We start from the raw sequence: 18,249 nt of genomic DNA on the forward strand, positions 1-18,249 counted from the left end.
CGGCCGGAAGCCCATTCTCGCTGAGCAAATGCAAACTTCGGATAATAAATTTTTGTTTGTCGCAGTTGAAACATCAAACCCACATAATTACTTTTGATCAGAGCAGATACGATTAAGTTGCAGTAAATGAGGAATTCATTATATTCCTGTCAAAAAAGGAAGCGTAGGAGAATTTTAACTTTTATGATAATCTTCTCAGACTTTAACAAAAATCAATAAATTCCATCCAAGTAAGTAGAGGAAAGCTACTTACTCTGATTCCATGCGCATGCGTGGAAAATTATATTCTTCCTTGCTTTCTGATTGCTCAACTTTCACAGAATAACAAAGAAAATACAACTCGAACAGGTATCGAGTAAAGAAGGAAGCAGGTATTAAACATAAATAGGTTACAGCTAGTTTTCTGTCTTCCAGGTTTACTAACTGTCACGTTTCACGCAATATTTAGTTCTTATTAACTGAGCAGGAGGTCTGTATGGGGGAATCTTGTCCGAGTTCGCCAGTACAGACCGAACGCAGTGAGGTCTGTACCAGCGACCGAGGTCAAGATTCTCCCATACAGACCGACCTACTTCGGTTAATAAGATGTTTATTATATGGCTGTGTCTTATATGCCATTTTTTTTGTATTCTTTGTACCTTTTTTTTCTAGACCGGTCTAGATGCCGGTCTAGATGGGAAAATCTAGCTTTCAACATTGATTCCAGCTAATCAAATTCGTCAATTCGGTAGTTCCCAGTCCTTGTGAGACACAGCCATATAATAACATCAAATAATTTTGTGCAATGCTCAGTCTTAAAGTTAAAATACGGATTCTTCCCAAGGACTTGATCAGCAGGGATTTGCTAAAGCAAAGGCATAGAAAAAACCAGGAAAGATTTATTACTCGACGTTTCGGGGTCATCGTGACTCCATTATCAAGAGACTAGTTTAAAAACATGCAAATAAGGAAAGGTACAAGAATAGCATAAATTAGACTGAACGGCTTAAACAAACACCTTGGCGCGGATGGAATCCGTTTGCACGTTCAGTGTTGGCTTACGCATGCGAATATACAACATTTCATTAATAAGGCAATCAAATTTGCCGTTACATTTCGTGATGACGTTGAATTGCTCGATCAAGCGTTCAGGCATTTCACTATTGTGCTGGAGGTGGTAGTGTTTGTAGATAGAAGATGATTTCCTTGTGTGCCCTTCTACGCGCTCGTGTAAGTGACCACGAGTATAGCCCACATACCCTGCATCACACAGGTTACATTTAAATTCATAAACGATACATTGTTGGTTAACAATAGGGGGCTTAATTTCGTGTTGCTTAAGCTGTTGATCGAGCTTAGGGCTAACGAACACTGGTTGGACAGTCACGCTTAACTTCGAGCTTAGACTGTTCAGTTGTTGTTTAACATGATTAGCTGACGACTGGTCCTTGAAGGGTAACACTAATCTCACAGTCTCCGATGGTACGTCTGGTGATGGACAGGGTTCTGCAGATGAAATCCTTCTCTCAACGAACCGCTTGATTGTAGTTTCAACCAGTGGCTTTGGGTATTTCAAGTTATGAAAAACCCCTCTAAGGCGGTCACATTCCTCGGAGAAGAAAGACCAGTTAGAAGATAATCGATAAGCGCGATCCACCATGGTGTTAACTAGGCTGCGCTTGTACTTAATGTCAACATGACTCTGGAAATGCAGAAGGAGACCCGTGTTGGTTCTTTTGATGTAGACCTTGCTCTCAATCTTTGGTGCACGGTTAAGCAGTTCAGTTCCTAGAAAGGGAAGGGATCCTTCCCGTTCGACTTCCATGGTAAACTGGAGGGAGGGATGGGTAGAGTTAAGGGTGTCTAGAAACTGGCCAGCGGTCACCCTATAGGGCATTACGGTCAGGGTGTCATCGACGTACCTCCGGTAATAGCGCGGAAGTTGATCGTGTCGTTCGAGGTTTTCCTCAATCGAGCACATGAAGACGTTAGCCAGCAACGGTCCAAGGGGAGAACCCATAGCGACTCCATCTGTCTGCTCATATAACGCACCGTCAAACTGGAAAAGCTGGTTTTTCGTAGCTGCTCGGAGGAGGTCGATTAGGTCCGCTTTAGAGATGTTCAAGCTGTGCGTCTCGTTGAACCAATCCTGGGCAAAGGCTTTTTCAGCTAAGATCTGTATTGTTTCCTCCAATGGTACATTTGTAAACAATGAGATGACGTCATAGGAAACTAAAATTTCGTCGTTCCTGATCTCGAAGCCTCGTACTTCATCAGCAAAGCGGAATGTGTCTGTCACTGTATATTGGTTGCACGACAGGGGTTTCAATTTGTCGTCAAGCCATTTCGCTAGCGAGTAATTGTAGGTGTTAGTAGCAGAGAGTATTGGCCGCACGGCCAACTGTTCTTTATGTGTCTTCGGCAAGCCATACAAGTGTGCGAGTCTGGACCCTTTCGGGCGGAGAGCGTCAGCAATGGATTTCGGTAGAATCTTTCGAACGAGAGTTTCCAACTCCCTTTCTTTCTGAAGGAGAGGGTGGTAATACTTAGGAGGTCGTCCTCTGGTTCTCGGTCTCTCCGAGTCGACGAATCGGAATTTGCTGGTATCGTTTATTGACGCTTCGGATAGTAGGCGAAGATATTCTGATTTATCCATAACAACAACACCAGACCCTTTATCCGGTTTTGTGACAACGATGTCATCGCGTTTTTTCAGATCTTCAATAGCTTGCAAGAGGGCTTTAGGAGGTTTTGGGCTACTCTTATTAATATACTCTAGCGCAACATATCGTAAGGATGCGGCTGCTAGTTCGCGTAAATTCTCGTTTGGTAGATGCCGTTCAAGGTTCCAATATGCTTTCTCGAAGCTTGCCTTGATCTCAACTGGAGACACTCTTTCACTCGCATGCGTAAGCCAACACTGAACGTGCAAACGGATTCCATCCGCGCCAAGGTGTTTGTTTAAGCCGTTCAGTCTAATTTATGCTATTCTTGTACCTTTCCTTATTTGCATGTTTTTAAACTAGTCTCTTGATAATGGAGTCACGATGACCCCGAAACGTCGAGTAATAAATCTTTCCTGGTTTTTTCTTCCCAAGGAAACAGATAAATAAGGGAAAGCAGTGCAAGGGCATTACGCACCTTTTAGCTCCTAACCTCCCATTAATGTTTTCTTCTTGACCTCCCCCCCGTACTCCTTTTTTTTTTACCTGTTGCTATTGTTGTGGCGATGGAGGTAAAAAAAAAAAGATTAAACTAAAAACCAGACCCGTATCCAGTTGATCTTTTCTTCAATTTGTTCAAGCACTTGTTTGTGCATTATTACAGCATCTCGAACATTCCCAGTGCATTTAGTCAGGCTATGGTATCCTCTCGTGAGATCGTTCGTCATCACGAGGCACAGAGAGAAAAACACGTAGCAAACAGCGATGGACGAATACATTCCCCAGTATATGGAAGTGGCAAGGGAATACCAAACACCGTTGGAAGCTTTCCGATTTAGACACTTATGAGTAAGGGCTTTTCTAATGTGTTCTAAATCAAACATAGCTTGATAATGGGCGTCTAAGAACAGGACCCATGACGCAAGCAGCAAACCTGTAAAAAGACCCACGTTGACGGCTCGACGTTGAACTTTGCACAGACCTCTCATCCACTCCTGCGACTGATATCTGAAGTAATGCAAGGCCAGGATGTACGATGAAAAGCCGCTTATCCATAGCGATGTGCGTAGTACTTTGGACCCAAGAACGTATGTGAACCGCTCCATCACCCAAGCGTTACTCGCGATTTCTCCCAAGCCAGTGCAAGGTCTCGTTTAGTAAAACTGAATGCAAAAACAGCTGAGTGATCACAAGCGGGAGTCAGCTAAAGCAGCCGTTTGCTTAACAGCTGTCTTTGCTTATGTCGTTCGCGCGCTTCCCCGACCCCGCTAGTCCTCATGCCCCACAGAATGAGAGCCTGGAAGAGAGTAATTTTGTTCACTCGTTACCGCTCCAAACACGCTACCGATTTTGACCCCAGATCGAAATATTTCAGTTTTGAACATAGCTTAATTGAGTCCCGAACTTTTTTATTTACATATTTACACTACTGGAAAGATTCGATGGCTCTGAACCGTTTAAAACCCAAATGTCAGAACAGAGAGGATGACTAATTTGAATCGTTGCTTTTACAGGTCGTGGAATCTGTATCATCTGTATCATTTCATCAAATCTGAAAGAAAAACCTATGGAATCGTATCAAAACGAAAATAAAAAAGAGTGGATGTATCAATTCGTCATGTGATAGGTGCAAAAAAAAGACACTGTTTTGACCATTTTTTCGATTGAACTTGGCCTTGAGAAAAGACAGGCCGTAGGCCGAACTAACTCAAATTGACTTCTTTTCCTTTTTTCCTTTTCATTTTTTTTTGGTTTTTGCATTTTGTCTTTTTTTCCCAAGATGCTGACAAAATAGGCGTGTCGGTGGCCTGACCTTTTGATGCCCATATTTTGGAGTTTGAGGGAAAAGACTGGGTTATACTTTAATCAGATTGCAACGTGAGCTGAGGACGCAGAACCGTGAAAAAACCCGAGTAAAATGGCATGTGAAAATTTCGTATTTCACGATCTAGTCGTTTTTTAGTGAAAAAATGTTGACTCATTCTTTTTCTCTTCACGGACTACTTATACTGACAAAGGAGAGAAGGTAAGCTCCAAGCAGTTATAAATAGATGTTGTAATCGTAATTGTGTTTCATTAGCTTAATCTTTCTCATCGTTTCGTTCAAAACTTTTACATGTCTTTCTCTTAAATTAAACAAATGGGAATCTCTATTCGAGTGTAAACATATATCTCTCTATTTTCAGCCGGAGGTTGGGTCTTTTGTGGCTTTTGATCACATCACATTTTGGGTCAGAAATGCTAAGCAGGTTAGTAAAAAATATAATTATCATCTGCCTCGAGGGGCCAGAAGTGTATTTTTACTGCAAAGAAAAAATTTTAAAAAATAAATAGATTTGCATAAGTACTGTTCAAAATGGAGCAAATAAGGTCGTTTATGGTCGTGAACAATACTTCACGGTCGTGCATACGGCTCTATGAGAAGTCAAATTCAAGGAGACAGATGAAAAGCAGCTACTGTAGTTATTTGAGGAAACGGTTGGAAATTGAGTTAGGTCGAGTTAGGCAAGAAAACATGTGGATCAAGGAGGCTCATTTTGCACATTATGACCTCTAGCCAAATATTTTCCTATCCTACCCTTCCACTCATACAATAAGTAAGCATATGAAACCTAGAATAACATTTTTTTGATGGTTAGTTATTTCATACTCTAAGGTTGATCATTATTACATTTAGAGTTATAGATTTGATGAGAAAACATTGGAATTGGCTGAGGTTGGAATACTCACAGGGACTCAAACTTCTTGTTTATTCCAGGCTCTTCACAAATGTTTACTTTTAAATTCTTTATGTGCAGACTAATTCTATGGTAGATATGTGATCATAAATTAAGTAAGTTTTTCTGAGTACAAATACCGCGTGATGTTTGTGCTCGTCTATGGCGTTATTTGTACTCTACGGAGTGTAGTTGGATAATAAAGGAAAGTATCACCTTTCAGAATATCTCTTGACTACTGCACAAATAATCGTTGTCAGTAGCACAGAAAATGTACAGGGAAAGTATAGAGAATGTGCATGCATTAGGGTGGAAAGGGTTTCTAAACATCTAACGATTTACTGTGTAGTACTATATTATGTAGCAAACAGGTGATGGACTGGGAAATAAATAAACTTACTGCTAATGGGTGTTGTTTTGATGTAACGCTTAACCCTATAAACTAATTGAAAGGAAATGTGAAGCAGCTGAGCGGGACAATTACACTTTTCATCTCAATAAGGAAAGAATCGTTAAGAGGTCAGTCCATTCATAAGGTCTCTCCTACAAGTCTGGTGGCTTTATAGGTAGATAGAAGACTGTAAAATCTCAAGGGTCATTGAGCATCCATGCGATCATTCATCGTTTCAAGATGACCTAAATAACCTGGTTTCTTGGAGTCGACTAAATCATATGAGCTTCAATACCAAGAAATGCAAGTTAATGCGGATTACCAAGAATCGCTCGCCTATTCTTGCTCCTCTACAACTGGGTGGTACCACCCTTGACGTTACAGCTGAATTTTCAGATATTTGCTTGCTAACTAACCACAACCTGTCCTAGAACTCTCGCATAGATAAGATTTCCAGTAAGGCGAACAAAGTGCTTGGTTTCATAAGAAGGAATTGCAGAGATTTGAAGGATGTTTCAACACTAAGAACTCTATATTGCGCTCTGGTTAGGTCACAGCTGAAATACGGGTCTGTTGTTTGGTCACCTTTCACTGCGAAGTATTACTAAATTGGAAAGAATACAGCGACGTGCAACAAAGTTCATTCTCAAATCTGATGATGACTATAAAGTTCGTATTTCTAAACTTAATTTACTGTCTCTAGAGCATAGACGACTTCTTTTTGATGTACCCTTTTTTTAAAAAGCTTTGAACGGATACATTAATTTAGACATTTCTACATATAACGTTCCCAATTTTGATTATGTTGTCACCTCTAAGCTCTTTAATATCTATTGTTCTGTTAATACGATTGAAAAGCTGTTGAAGAATTTAAATGCTTACAAGTCCCCTGGGCCTGACGGTTTGTCGCCGCGCATCTTGAGGGAATGTGCATCGGCTCTCTTCCATCTATATGTGCATTAATCAATAAGTCCTTCGCTGTTGGCCAATTACCTAGCAAGTGGAAATGCGCCGATATAACACCTTTGTTCAAAAAGGGCAGTAAAAACTGCAGAAACAATTACCGTCAGATTTCACTAACATCGATCGTGTGTAAACTAGCAGAACAAATAGTAAAACACCATATTATGGAGTTTTGGGGTGAAGCCAATATTTTCAAACCGAATCAATTTGCGTACATGAAAGGTCGCTCTACGGTTACACAGCTGTTATCCTGTTTTAACGACTGGGAAAAATCTCGTAACAAGAGAAATCCTACGGATGTACTTCTGTTAGACTCCTCCAAAGCGTTTGGCAGTGTTCCACACAGACGTCTGCTTCATAAATTAGAAAGACACAGTATTGACGGTCCTCTTCTCAATTGGTTTTAAAACTTCAGTTTTAATTGGTCGGTCGCAACGTGTTGTTGTGCGCGGCAGCTATTCGTCATGGACTCAGGTAAAATCAGGCGTACCTTAGGGAACAATTTTAGGGCCCATCTTGTTCATAATGTACGTCAATGATATATCAGCTGGAGTTTCTTCCGCTGTGAAATTGTACGCCAACGACACTAAACTCTGTAGGGAGATAGTAAACATTCCTGAGGATACGTATGTGCTACAATCTGACTTGTTTGGACTCACTGAATGGTGTAAAACCTGGCAGTTGAAATTTAATCCCGATAAATGTGAAACAATGAGAATAACGCACAAACAAGATAAGTCGAAAGGGAGCTATACACTTGATCCAAACGGTGAAATTCTAAAGAGTGTGAAAAATATCAAAGATCTCGGTATTACAATATCGTTCGATCTATCATGGAGTGATCATATTCCCGTGGTGGTCAACAAAGCCAACAAAGTCCTTGGGGTAATTAAGCGCGTGCTTGGGTCTAATAGCGTAAGTGAATTCTTTTTGCTATACAAATCTTTAGTAAGGCCGATACTAGAATATGCGGTTCCAGTGTGGTGTCCCTTTCTGGTAAAAGACATTGTTTTGCTGGAAAAAGTCCAGAGAAGAGCGTCGAGACTGGCTCTTGGCCAAAAGAGAGGCGAAATGGACTACGAGGAACGTTCCTCAATTTTAAAGTGGTCACCAATCATTAAAGAATCGAAGACTGTATTTTTCTCTGATCGAATGTTATAAATGTATATTTTCTCTCAGTAATCTCGAATTCCAAGACTTTTTCCAGTTAGCGTCAAATCGAACAAGAAGTAATCTTAATTACAAGCTGAGGTTTCAAGCATCCAGTTGTAACTGTTGCTGTCGTATTATTTCATAGCATTTTGAGCAGAAAACATTATGCTTTTCGCCTTCTCTTTCATTTGACTTTTTAACCTTATTCGTAAACATTAAGGTCAGCTCAAGTTAATCTCAGTGCGCTGGACTCTGGGTCGGTTGGCCGGGTTCAAGTCCTGGCTAGGGCATGACGTTATGTCCTTAAGCAAGACGCTTCACTCACATTGCTTCGTCTTCTCGGATAAGACGTAAAGCCGTAGGTCCCGTCTCCTGCAGGGTTAGGGGTAGGGGACGTAAATTACCCCTGCACGAGATTACTGTGTAGTGGATTTCCTCCCCTGGGTGTGATGGGTGGGAAAATGAGATCGCTACATGGACCTGAAGTGGCTGCCAGAGGCGCCTGATAAAAATGCTGACGTCCGATCTCAACCTTACAATATTGTGAAGCGCGACTGAATATATCTACATAGAAGTCTGCGCTATATAAATGTAAAAATGTAAAATGTAAATGTATCTCGTATCTTTTGTACCCCCTCGTTGAATTACGCTTTCTTCGGGCTCATAAATTAGCCTGAAAATAATAAAAATGTCTTCATGAAAATACAGGAGGTCTTTTGGAATTTGCTGTGAATACAAATTAGGGCAGACTTGTCACAGTGTCTTCTCGGTCACCGACAAGGCACACAGCAAAGATTTGCACAAGCATTTCATCGAAACTAGTACACTTTGCATAGACATCAATCAGTACACCTCTCGTTCACAAATTTGTACTTTGTGAAGCGGACGTGACTGAAACGTTCTGGACATATTGGATTCGTGAACACAGAGAGGCACACCTCTTTAGACCGCTTGCAAACAGATTATAATAATAATAATAATAATAATAATAATAATAATAATAATAAACAATCTTTAAGGAGGAAGCGCCCGTCACGTAAATACGTGGTTTTCAGGGAGGTCCTCCGTAAAAATAAAAAGTATTAAAAGCTAAAATAAGAAATACAATTGTTACAGATCCAAAACGGCGTATATCTAAAGTTTAACCATCATTTAAAGTATTTAACCATTAAGAATCTTGTAAGGTTTTCCTTAAAAATTGTGCATGGCATTGGCCTTCTTAAAAATACTGGGAGGGACATCCAGTCATTTGTAAAACGGAAGTAGGACACCCTCTTTCCGCATTCCGTTTTAGGTTTAAAGGCTGATAGTTTCGAAAGAAACTGTTTGGGGCTACGTCGGTGGGAGTAACGAAATAATCTGGATATATCAACAAAGTTGAAATGGTAAATTGGCCAGCGTAACGATTCCAAAAGCTGACGTTTCGAGCGTTAGCCCTTCGTCGGAGCGTTTTAGGTTTAGGCAGTCTAGGTAAGTAGCCATTTCTAGTGTTGTAGCCATGCGAACTTCTCAATGTCGGTTTAAAACTTTCAAAATGTTGCAGAATGTCTCCTTTGATTGCATTTTCTACGGCCAGTCGAGGATCCAGATCCATTCCCGACTTCTGGATATGAAATGACTGGTGCCTTAAACCAGCGCCTTAGACCACTCGGCCACGCTACCGTCTACACATTAAAAGAGATGACACCTTTGTTTAACACATGACTTGGCTTACACTTTGTCCTTATTTTCCTTTTTCTACAGTCGGAGGACAAAGTTCTCATGGTGGTACGTGAAGAACCACTGCTAGAGTTTCACTGTAAGCAAATGGACCATTTCGTTGGCCTTCACTTTTCAAACAATTTCCACTTTGCGCTGATGATACACCTTGTGAAGGGTATAGCACTGTTTCTTTGAGTACAATTTTTCTAAAATTTGTTGGCGTGTTTGATTTGCTATTGTGTCAGTAGAAGGAGGGCTCTTTTACATGTGTCAACTTGTGCCCAGGATTAGTAATGTTTTCCAAAACTGAGGAACTTAATGAAAGCAGTAACACGAACGCTCTGCCTTACAGTTAATGGTCAGTTAAAACTGGTGAAATAGTTTTTATCCACTGAATCTGTTTTCTGCTTATTTTTTGTTGGAGTATATCATCCCCAGGCCACCTCTTCGGCTCGTATTCGCATCCTGAACTTGATGTATAACATCACTAGCAAACGGAAGACAAGGCAGGTATGGATTGGAAAAGGCTAATTGCAACTTAATGTCGAAAACAAACTGGGATTGCAGTAGATTTTTCTTCATTTGCTCTGTGAGTGGTATGAGGAATTCGTGCTACCTTTTCAACCAAGGAGATGCCGGAAAATTTTTTTGTTACAATAATTGTAGAATTTGTCACGCGCTTATTGGTCGAGAACCATTGTCAATAAGGTTACGGATCATGAAAATGACGTGTCGTGTCACGCAATGCGCGCGCGTGTGATTTTCCGAAAACTTAAATAAAATCATACTTTTATTGTAAAAAACAAATTGACGTCAATATTTTAACTAATCACATCTTGGTCACGTGTGTCTTCCGGCGCTTCTTAAAGTTTGTTTGTTTTAAATTTGAGTTCCCATTTACTCCTTGTGACATTTTCCTTAGCTCTAATTGGCTTGTTGTTTTTACGAAACGCGCCTCGTTTTGCTGCGTTACCCTCTAAATCTCAACATCCGAGTGCATATTCTCCATACTTTCCGGTTTAATCTTCTTAATCTCCTTTGGAACTGAGAAAAAGAAGTTCAAAGCACTTAGGAACTTATTTAGCTGGCGATCATTTTTTTAACTTCTCATGACCTCATTGGTTGATTCAGCTGTCATACCGTAAGGAGAAATTAGATGCTGGCCATTCTTAGGGATTCTAAGGGCAATAGCTCTTCATTGTCATTTGTATTGTAGCATGTCATTGCAGTCTGTTGAAATGACGCTTGATACAGTCAGCGTAAGGGAACTGATGACTCTTTAATTTCCTTGCAGTCGTGGTTCTTTTATAGTCAACGAAGAAAATCTTGCGTATTTGGCTTGTAAGTTAAAGGACTCACAAAGTGTTCCTTACTGCAGAGGAATGCCTAATGTTAAACTGGGCGAAGTCACCAAAGATTTTTGCTTCTTGGTAGAATTCGCCCAAAGTTTTTATTTTCGACTTTGTAATTCGTTTTGTTTTACTTCCTCCCCAATTATCCTTTTTCACTCGGGGTTAATCATTGCTTCTTTTCTGTTATTTTCCTATTGTACCGAACTAATATTTTTATTCCCCTTCAAGCTGAAGTTAGTTTTGGTCTGTGTAAAAGTTGTCTTGCAAAGGTTCTGTGAATTGCAAAAGTCCTGAAAACTTGGTAGAACTTATGTTCTCTTGAAATAAAACCTCGAAAATACCTTGTCATAGAAAAAATAAAAGCATATGAGCTGAAGGTAGCCCCTGACACGTTTAGGCGCCTTTTTTTCGGGGGTGGGGAGAACGAAAACTACTCATTAAAAAGTTCAATCACATTTAGTTTTCTAACTTGACTACGGAAGATTGTTTGACTTTGATTCTTCGTAGCTTTGTTACCCGTATCTGAGGAGGTTCGCTCTAGCTTGCGCCCGGGTGCCAAAAAAGAGCCCGACAGCCCCACCCTGAATTTTCCAGGCAAACTTGACGGCAGTCTCTCCGGAAGCGTAACGTCCTTGAATACAGAGCACCAAGTGTCCATAGTGATTACAGTTGATGACAGTACTAGTGACGAGGCCTTTGTTTGCCCCTCGGAATGTCGAAACATGCTCTTGGATCCAAGCATTGTGAACGACAATCAGACTGAAGCTTTGCTGCTGACCGCCCTGGTAAGGTTGTTTGGATAATTTCGGAATGACGTCCCTCGGGGTGAACTGAATTACAACCACTTTCAATTGAGTTTCGAAAAGTGTTTCGGGATTGCTTTGGTTTTGCTTCATAGAAACGTTCAATCGATCGTCAAGAAACCGACATAACGAAATCACACAGACCAATCAGAACAGAGGTTATTTCATTATTGTTAAAGAAGGATTTGTTGAAATATTACTCGTTTTCCCGCAATGGAAGTCCATTGAAGGGTGACTGAGCAGGGCTGTTGGTGGCATTCGGAAAGTGTATACACAGAGTTTTTGTAGGAGGTCAAACGAGCTGTATGTGTGGGCGAGTTTCCGCTAACAGAGAGACCCTAGTTTTATTGATTCAAGTTGTTGGTTTCTTGATAAGCAATGCTGCTTGAGCACGTCACTGGAGATGTAGAGTCACGGTATTTGTACCAGGTATTAGCGGAGGCTAGCTTGGTATTCCCTGGAGTTTTTCCTGTCATGTGAGTACTCTAATTATTAAATAGTCCTTATCAGCTGCTCATATGCATTTCCAAGGCACACTAGAACGTCGCTAACCCTCTATTTTCATACTTGTAATTTTACGATACTAGAGCGTTTCCCAGCGAATAAGTCATGAGAAATACATCTTGATATGACACCAAATTTTCTACACTAATTCAAAAGGTATTCCAAGCTGGCGAGCGATGTGAGTGCGTAGGAGGTCCGCGAAAGGTTTTTAGTGTCAGACCCCTCACAGACCTCGCGCATGCTTTACCGGCCACCCATGCTGCAACCATAATGAAAGCCTTCTCGCAGGCTCTAATCATCAGCTTTCCAAAATTAGCTACTGCCTGTTATCTACCAATTGTTTCATTTGCCCGCTAACGAATCTCGAAACTAAAAACTAGTTACCTAGTTTATTTTTTGTTTTTGATAGAGTAGTTAATTACCACCCCACATAATAGAGAAGAGAAAAACATTCTAGCTAATTTTTTTTTTGTTCTTGTGCAGTTATAATCTCTTAGACTCGGATCTATCCATTGTGCTCGGCCATTCTGATGATGTAGCCACTCTGAAAGCGATACAGACAATCGTACATTCAATGAGCGCTGTAAAGCTAAACGACGATCCTGTTATGAAGTCAAGCTATCTATCAAGTAAGTGAAAATCAAAGTACAGCTGAACTGTATGCAATGACGTTTAATTTCCAGGTGATGTGGAACTAAGAGGTACAAAAAATAATTTTAATTATAGGTCATGAAGTCTCTGTTTTTAATGTGAGGAAGTTATTTGTTTTTCCCGCGTAAACATGATGGCTTCGTGTACGACTTTAATTCCTCGTCTTCCAAGGCGTAAAAGAAAACAAAGACTAATTTGTCTGCGTTTTTGCTCTTTCAGTATTTGGATTTTCCGGATTCAGTCGCTTCACGAAGTTTAAGGTATGCATTTTGTACTGCTGCGATTTTGCTCACGGTGACCTTTGTGTTTAAGATTAGCTTTGAAACTACTTTTAAGGGTCTTACAAGATGTAGTTCATTTCCAGAGATCGTGGAAACGAAAAAATGCGAATCTCCCTCGAGAATTCAAACCTCAGACCTTCACATTTCGCAGTCCTAGGGTTTACCACCGAGACACAGAGAACTCTATGTTGAGCTAGGCAATTAGAAGGTTCACATTAAACAAGGGTCCTGTATTCACCATGTTCTAAACGAGTCAGGGATTGGGTTCGAGTTGGGACCGCAAAGCATCTATGGATTGATTGAAGGGACAGACGAGTCATATTTACAAAGTAATTCTGAAATGCCTCACTATAATTGTTGCGTTCCTGGCTGTACAAACAGCTTTAGGAACGCTTCACCTCTGCATTTCTACAGATTACCGAAAGATGAGTTTACCAGAAAGCAATACAAAGTCATTTTGAAGAATGATTCGCTAAAATTGGACTCCACAAATACTCGAATTTGCTCAGACCATTTCGAAGGTGGCGAGAAACTCAGTCGAGCTCATCTGCCGACTATATTTCTTTGGAAAAAGGCAGAAAGCACTAGACGACAGCTAAAAAGAGTCATCAGCTTCGAAGAAAATCTGGCAATTCAGGAAGCAAAAAAGAAGAAGAGGGAGGAAAAGAAAGACATGGCACAAGCATCAGTGACAGTCGAACATGAGAACAATCGTGAGACACAAACATCTCTCACAGGATTGGAAATCGAAACAATGTTAAAGGAGTTGCAAAAGCTTAAAAAGGACATCAGTGAATTGACAAATGAAAAGAATCAGCTGCTGGAGAAAAATGCCAAGTTGAGTGAAGAAAATGCAAACCTACTCGAGGCAAACTTAAAACTCGAGCAAGAAACAAAAAGACTAAGACACTCTCTTGAAAACTTTCGTTTCGATATTGAGAAATATAAAGACAATGCTGAAGACATTACCTTTTATACTGGTTTACCAGACTATAATGCACTGCTGATATGTTTCGACATGGTTAAAGATGCAGCAGAGCATATTGAATATGAACATGAACGAACGCACCCAGGAATTCAGTGTGGCAGACCTCGATGTTTAACCAAGTTCCAAGAGTTTACTTTGACACTAGTGAGATTAAGGCTTGGATTGCTGGAAAAGGACCTTGCTCATCGGTTTAGTGTCTCAAGACCCCTTGTATCCAAAGTTTCAAGGGCCTGGACGAGATTTCTGAGGGGACAGTTTGAGCCACTTATTACTATTCCACCCAGGGAAGTTCTCAAACTCTACATGCCTGACATTTTCAAATCCTTCTATCCAGACTGTGTCATTATTGTGGACTGTACAGAGTTTGAGATGGAGAAACCTTCAGCACTTAATTCTCAATCTGCTTGCTACTCGTCATACAAGTCTAGAACGACGATGAAAGCCTTGCTTGGTATAACACCCAGTGGTGCTTTATGTTTTGTCAGTGAGCTATTTCCTGGTTCAACTTCTGACAAGGAAATAACAGCTCAAAGTGGACTGTTGGACAAGTTACAACCTTATGATCAAGTTGTGGCAGACAAAGGGTTCAACTACACTGATGAGCTTGCTTCTGTGGGAGCAGAACTGATTAGACCAGCATTTTTGGTTAAAGATACACAATTCTCAAAAGAAGAAACCAACCACAACAAGATTGTTGCCAGTTTGAGAGTACATGTTGAGCGATTGATGGAGAGAATAAAGAATTGGCACATCTTTGACCACCGAATTCCAATTACTCTTGCCCCCATAGCATCTGATATGTTATCTGTAGTGGCTGGACTTTCAAATTTTTACCCTCCTTTGATTAATTAAAATTCATGTGAATATAAAGCAACATTTTAATACTTAACAATGGTATGGATTTATGTTTTATTGCCTTGCATTAAAATAGCATTGATAAACTAGTGTTTGATAATGTATTATGATATTGCCATCATACCACTGGACTGTAACCAGACTGGTTATAAGTCATTACAATAATCCAAGCACACTATACATGTAGTTAGTAAATATTTTACTCAGTCAAATATGAACATAACTGTGTACAATGTATAAAAATACTGAGTTAATGTGTATAGACAAAACAGATCGCTGTTTCTTTCAAGACAAAGTTTATCTAATCTTAGCTATAGCAAATACCTATAGGGTGGTTTTTAAAAAACCTGTGAAACAATTAATACTATTTACTTTCTAATAGTGCCAGTATTAAACAATAGAAACAAAAGCATTTAAGCAGAAAAGCACTAAACATGTACAAAACTTAGTACGTGTTTCACAGGCTTTTGAAAACCATTCTACCTTCACAAATATATTGTTTACACTCTGATAGTACTAAAAAGTGTGCAACATAATTTGGGCAAACCACTAATTCCCATTAAATTTTGATTTGCCTATTTCATTGTATAGTTTTCTTAAATTACACACTTTTACTTTCGTGGCACATTCCACTTGCATGGTTTGGAGGTGCATGACTCATCAGACTCATCCAGTTTTTCCCTTACTTTACAATAGTTTTCTAAAGCAAAAAGTGTTGATGCAACATGGTTACATCTCCCATCTATGCCAGCAGGGCATTTGCAGTGGGCTCTTAGCATCTTTCCAAGTGAACTAATAACTAAGTAGCATGTATAAACTTTGTCCTTTTTCATAGATGGGAGGACTTGGCTTTTGATGTAGTGCTTGCCATTTTGTTGTAGGTGGCCTATGTACAGGACATGACCAGATTTAAAAAAGTTGAATCCTTTAACAAGTGGCTTAGCAGTGGAGAGCTGCTTTTTACATTCTACACCTTCGATCATAAATCTCCACACAGTTCCAAATGATATTTTTGGTAGTGCCTTTATATCTGGTTGGAATCCTTCTTTTGGGAATGAATCCTTTACTTCAGGCTCTTGATTCTCAAGTACGCCAAGTTGAGCTTTTTTCCGTAACAAATTGACGCCGCCATCCGGATCACGCAAGTATTTAACATCAAATCCATGCTTGATGTAGTCGTGTACTCTATAAGTCAAAATTAGAGCACTCATAAGTACGAGAGGACTTTATTAAATTCGAAAATTTCGATTATATTAAATTTTTACTCTTAGGAAATTTTAATAATAATTCTGAAAAGGCATATAATTACAAATAAAGTTGTTATAAATAAAAATAACTTATTGCGTGTAAAGGTTCTTAGTTTAAAAGTTGCCAGCTTCGATACGAACCTCGACACTAAAGCTTTCTTTGTTCCCGTCGTTTTTGCACCTCTGCAAAGCAGCCACCTCTTCAACTGGACAACGCTACATTTTTCAACAGAATCCCTTGGAAGTTTTGCCCCAGGAATATCTTCCTGAGTTAGTTTAACAGTTAGTTTGGCTTTGCTCTCGCTTTCAGCCATATTGATTTGGAAAATCTGTCCCTTCAAACAATCCATAGATGCTTTGCGGTCCCAATTCGGACCCAATCCCCAACTCGTTTAGAACATGGGGAATTCTGCTAGGATCTAGACCTTTGTGCGGGTAAAAAATCCATGTTATTAATTTTCGCAGGAGCAAAGCGGTCAGGCAAGCCGTGCGCAGCTCTTTGTAAAGTTCTTGGAAGCTGTAGTAGAGGTGTATGGTGTACCCCTGACCGATCAAAAAACACAGCGTTCAGGTTCTGTGGCGTCTGTCAAACCAATACTTCTCAGCTCTAGCACTGAGGACCTGAGGGTGGCGTCTTCCTCGTCTTCTCTGTCTTCTTCCCTTAGTTCTCTGTCTGGTGCTGCACCCGGTAAGCACCTTTTCATTCCGTTGCCGTTCAAGCGCTCATCTTCGTCATGCCGGGCGAAAAAGGCCGATAAGGAATCTCCGAAATTCCGACGGAACTGGTCCACCAGGGGAACACGAAGTCCCTCCACTGGGAAAGTTATGAAGTGATTAGTTTGTCAAAAATCTGTGGGGTGTTACGGGCCAAGGTGCGAGACAGGGGATCCATATCATCGAGGGAACATTTCTCGATTGATTATCAAGTTCTGGCAACAAATACTAAACGACGAGTGTTAAGGAGAATTTGCATATTGGCTTAAGGCCTGAAAACGAGTTTGAAAGAGTTGGCTGGATATACCATGAGCCCTGTTCGACTCGGATTCATTTGTCTTGCAAGCCGCAGTTCTACATGGACTCCTCCTTCCAAGAGGTTTAATTTTCATCCTGACATTATGCAGGAGTAACCGAGAGAAACCAAACAGTGCACTTAAAATGCATTTTTGGCTCGCTTTGAGTTTTCTACCTTATTGATACTAACTTCTGCATGACTTCATTTTGCTATTTCAGAAAAATCACGAGATCTAGTTCCCTCGAAATATCGGTTGACGCAAAAAATAGCAACGCAAAATTTTATGTCCTGTTACAAAATAATTTTCAAGTCCTTACTTCACTTAGGATACGGTCCACAATTTGTGTCACAAGCACCGTCAATTTCTTTAAACGGGCCTTTAGGAGGTTGACTGTTGTTCGTGGTCAAAAACGATCATTTTGTCCGTACTGTTCAGTATAGTGTTTTTGTGGGCACAGTTAAAAGCCGTGGGAAACTAAAACGATAGTATCGAATTCTCGCTTTTCTCCAAAAGTAGTTCCATTTACCACCACTTTTTGCCCAATTTTTCGCAAAATTTTATTCTCGCATATTCCATTTTTAGCGAGAAAATGAGTGACTGCGAAAAATTGGTAGGTTTTCCGTTCATTGATTTTTGTCTAATGCGACATTTCTCAGAACTTGAGAGTTCTGTTTACTCAAGAGTTCAATTCAAAACTGACCGCTGTACTGGTATGGCGTTGTTGAAGTAGATAACTCTTGGAGCATTGGTTGCCATACCCATTCCGACTTAGGTACTCCCCGATTTCCAGAGTAGATTACTCGACACAACGACACGACATCACCATTATATAATTCCGCGCGTTCTATCTCTTTAATTCCCACGGGTAATTAGCTTGTTACACCTCGTAACAGTCTCTCTTTATTACCAAACAAATATGGTAAGGGGAATACAGCCGGAGAATCGGCACCAGCATTAGCAGCAGATGAAGTAACTTATCTTGCAATTAA

At 40.2% G+C, this 18,249-nt stretch overlaps 3 protein-coding genes across 3 annotated transcripts; 1 reads left to right on the forward strand and 2 right to left on the reverse strand.

Moving 5' to 3' along the window:
- Window positions 1–818: 818 nt before the first annotated feature.
- LOC148718047 (uncharacterized) lies at window positions 819–2,775 on the reverse strand. The gene has a single exon (XM_088744035.1). It carries the CDS (start codon window positions 2,633–2,635, stop codon window positions 986–988), a length of 1,650 nt encoding a protein of 549 aa, XP_088600161.1. The 5' UTR covers window positions 2,636–2,775; the 3' UTR covers window positions 819–985.
- Window positions 2,776–13,395: 10,620 nt separating this feature from the next.
- LOC148718048 (uncharacterized) lies at window positions 13,396–15,583 on the forward strand. Its single transcript, XM_088743809.1, has one exon. It carries the CDS (start codon window positions 13,498–13,500, stop codon window positions 14,995–14,997), a length of 1,500 nt encoding a protein of 499 aa, XP_088599935.1. The 5' UTR covers window positions 13,396–13,497; the 3' UTR covers window positions 14,998–15,583.
- A 28-nt stretch (window positions 15,584–15,611) lies between these two features.
- Window positions 15,612–16,648, reverse strand: LOC148718049 (uncharacterized). The gene is made up of 2 exons (XM_088742445.1): window positions 16,389–16,648; window positions 15,612–16,185 (listed from the first exon to the last, which is right to left on the reverse strand). Exons 1-2 carry the CDS (start codon window positions 16,595–16,597, stop codon window positions 15,612–15,614), a joined length of 783 nt encoding a protein of 260 aa, XP_088598571.1. The 5' UTR covers window positions 16,598–16,648.
- Window positions 16,649–18,249: the final 1,601 nt, after the last annotated feature.

This window comes from Stylophora pistillata, chromosome 13 (genome assembly GCF_964205215.1).
Source record: "Stylophora pistillata chromosome 13, jaStyPist1.2, whole genome shotgun sequence".
Taxonomy (NCBI): domain Eukaryota; kingdom Metazoa; phylum Cnidaria; class Anthozoa; order Scleractinia; family Pocilloporidae; genus Stylophora; species Stylophora pistillata.